Genomic DNA, 2,530 nt, shown 5'->3' with positions numbered 1-2,530 from the left:
GCCTGCGGCGGCCCCGGCACCGCGCGGCGCCCGAGGTGCGTGGGGCTCCCGCGCAGCCGGGCTCGTCCGGGTCCGGCTGGGTCGGTGTCACGGGGATGGGTCTGGGAGGGACCGGCTGACAGCGCAGGGGAGGCCACCGTGGATGGGGCGGCACGCTGCCCCTCACGCCCCAGGGTGTGCCGAGCTCCGGCACCACTTGGAGGTGCCTGGGGGTGCCGGGCAGGGCCTGGGGCGCGGGCAGCTCCGCGGGGAAGCCGGCTCCATGCCCAGGGTGGCCGCTTGGGGCTCATCCTGAGCATGGGCGCAGTGGGGTTGGCGAGCAGCAGGGCTGGGGGGCAGCGGGGCCGCAGTGCGGGGCTCAGGGCTCCTGTCCCCGCAGCGAGACACCAGCCGGGGCTGCCCGGCGGCGGCTGGGAGGAGCCCGACAGCGGCCACAGCTCCCAGGACTCGTGGCAGGGCAACGGCGAGCGGGGCCGAGCCTCCGACTCCTGCAGCAAGTCGGGCAGCGACAGCCTCTCCGGGGCCAGCCGGGAGCTGGCGAACGCGGCCGAGCGGTGAGAGCGGGGGGCGCGGCGAGGCCCCTGCGAGGGGCTCCTTGTCCCCACGTGCGCGGGCACCGCGTCCTCGTGTTGACGGTGGGGATGGAGCCCCCAAAGCTGCGCGGCCGGCTCCTCCCGGGGGTCCCGCTGCCCTGTGCCGGGCAGGGAAGGGCCTCGGCAGGACGCGGCAGGGCAGCGGCTGCGTTTGGGGCTGAGCGGAGCCCCAGGCCGCTGCGGCCCCCCACGCTGTGCTGGGCTGCGCCAGGATATTGGGGGCTCTCCCGGTGCAGGGCGGACGCTGACGGCCTGGGCGACTGCGTGCGGGAGGTGGGCCTGGTGCGCGCGCTCACCCGCGGCGCCAGGGTCTTCCTCACCCGCGAGGAGGCCCAGCTCTTCGTCAAGGAGTAAGTGGCACGCGTGTGAGTGCGAGCGGCGCGCGCGGCACGGCCCCTGCTGCCGCGCCGGCCCTGAGCCCCCCGCGCCGCCCAGGTGCGCGCTGCTCAACTGCGAGGTGGTGCTGGAGCTGCTGGGCCGCGCGCTGGAGGAGCCCGCCGAGAGCGTCCGCATGGTGAGAGCCGCGCGCGGGACGGCGGCGCGGGCGGTGGGCGTTGCGGGCGGCGGGTGTCGTGGGCGGCGGGTGCCACGGGCGGCGGGCGTCATGGGCGGCGGGTGCCACGGGTGGTGGGTGCTGCGGGTGGTGGGTGCCGCGGGCGGTGGGCGCCGTGGGCGGCGGGTGCCGCGGGCGGCGGGTGCCATGCGCCCGGCCCAGCCGCCGCTCCCCGCAGCGCTCCCTCTGCGCCGTCTCGGCCCTCATGTGCTCCGACCTGCTCTCCCTGGAGCACATCCACGCGGCCACACGGCAGCGCCTGCAGCAGCTCAGCCAAGGCAGCCCCGGACCCGTGGCCAACCGAGCCACCAAGGTGACCGCGGGCGCCTCTCCACGCGCCCTGTCCCTGCGCAGGGGTCCCCAGGGCTCGGCCGGGCACCGCTGTCCATCCCGGCTCATTCCCACCTCCCTCCTCTCTCCCAGATCCTGCGGCAGTTCGAGGCTCTGTGCAGGGACCAACCTTGGCCGAGGACCTGCGGATCGGAGCGGAATCTGGAGCCGCGCGTGCTGGCCGCGGGCTCGGAGCAATGTGCCCAGGACTTGCTGACGGACACGCCGCCGCCACCGGGCCAGGGCCTCCTGGAGCCCGTGAGCGCCGTCCCGCCGGCCCCGGGCACCCGCGCGCGGCCGTGTGCCGCCGGCACGGACGGGCCGGAGCCGAGGAGCGGCCTGGCAGGGACGGCCGGGGACGCGGCGCCCGCCCGCAGCCTGTCCCTCTTTGCCGGCATGGAGCTGGTGGCGCGTCCCGGCACGGTGCTGCCCCCGGACTGTCCCCCCGCGGCACCGCGGACGTTGTGCCCTGCTGGGGACACGGGTGCTGTGGCTCGGCCGGACGCGGGGGGCACCGCGGAGCCCTCCGCCTTCCCCTTCCTCAACATGTAGCCGCGCTCGGGCTCCCGGGGGGCCCGCGGGCGCTCTGCGCCCTGTGGGGTCCCACCGGGAGCCCCGACCCTCCTCGAGGGGCAGCTGCTGCCCCACAGCCCCCAGTTGGGAGAAAAGCCCTGGGCAGCAGCGAGGACAGGGGCTGCGAGAGCCCCTGGCCGCCCAGGAGGCGCGGGGGGGACGGCAGCATCCGGAGCTCCCGTGGGATTGAGTGGCTGGAGACGGGAGCGGGTCGGTGCCGCGGGCGCCAGGGGATGGCGACCGTTTGGTGAATAAAGGTGGCACCATCGCTCCCTGTGCCGCGTCCTGCTGCGCCGTGGGGAGGGGGCTGCGGCCCCCCTGCCCCTGCCCCACCGACCTGCCCCAAAGGTTGCCCCGTCCCGTGGCTTAACTGCCCCGTGGCTCCCGCTGCCCCAGGGCTCTGCCCGCGCCCCAGGGATCCCATGGCCACCCCTGCCCTGTAGGTGCCCTGTGCTATGGTTGAATTTGCACCCGGGGTGAT

The 2,530-nt window shown here is 76.3% G+C and overlaps 1 protein-coding gene across 1 annotated transcript in view; it reads left to right on the top strand.

The window, feature by feature from the left end:
* Window positions 1-2,028, top strand: part of LOC112945295 (putative sodium-coupled neutral amino acid transporter 10) — a 35,215-nt gene extending 33,187 nt beyond the window's left edge. Inside the window, exons 23-27 of the mRNA XM_026036853.1 lie at window positions 380-554; window positions 830-943; window positions 1,029-1,107; window positions 1,325-1,459; window positions 1,570-2,028. Coding sequence (XP_025892638.1) covers window positions 380-554; window positions 830-943; window positions 1,029-1,107; window positions 1,325-1,459; window positions 1,570-2,028 — 962 coding nt within the window. The remainder of the gene's footprint in view (window positions 1-379; window positions 555-829; window positions 944-1,028; window positions 1,108-1,324; window positions 1,460-1,569) is intronic.
* The last annotated feature ends 502 nt before the right edge of the window (window positions 2,029-2,530 follow it).

The sequence above is a fragment of the Nothoprocta perdicaria genome, unplaced genomic scaffold, assembly GCF_003342845.1.
Source record: "Nothoprocta perdicaria isolate Ctin4 unplaced genomic scaffold, notPer1 scaffold_187, whole genome shotgun sequence".
In the NCBI taxonomy this organism is placed as follows: domain Eukaryota; kingdom Metazoa; phylum Chordata; class Aves; order Tinamiformes; family Tinamidae; genus Nothoprocta; species Nothoprocta perdicaria.
The sequence above is the reverse complement of the archived record's forward strand: the minus strand, read 5'-3'. Positions and strand labels throughout refer to the sequence as shown.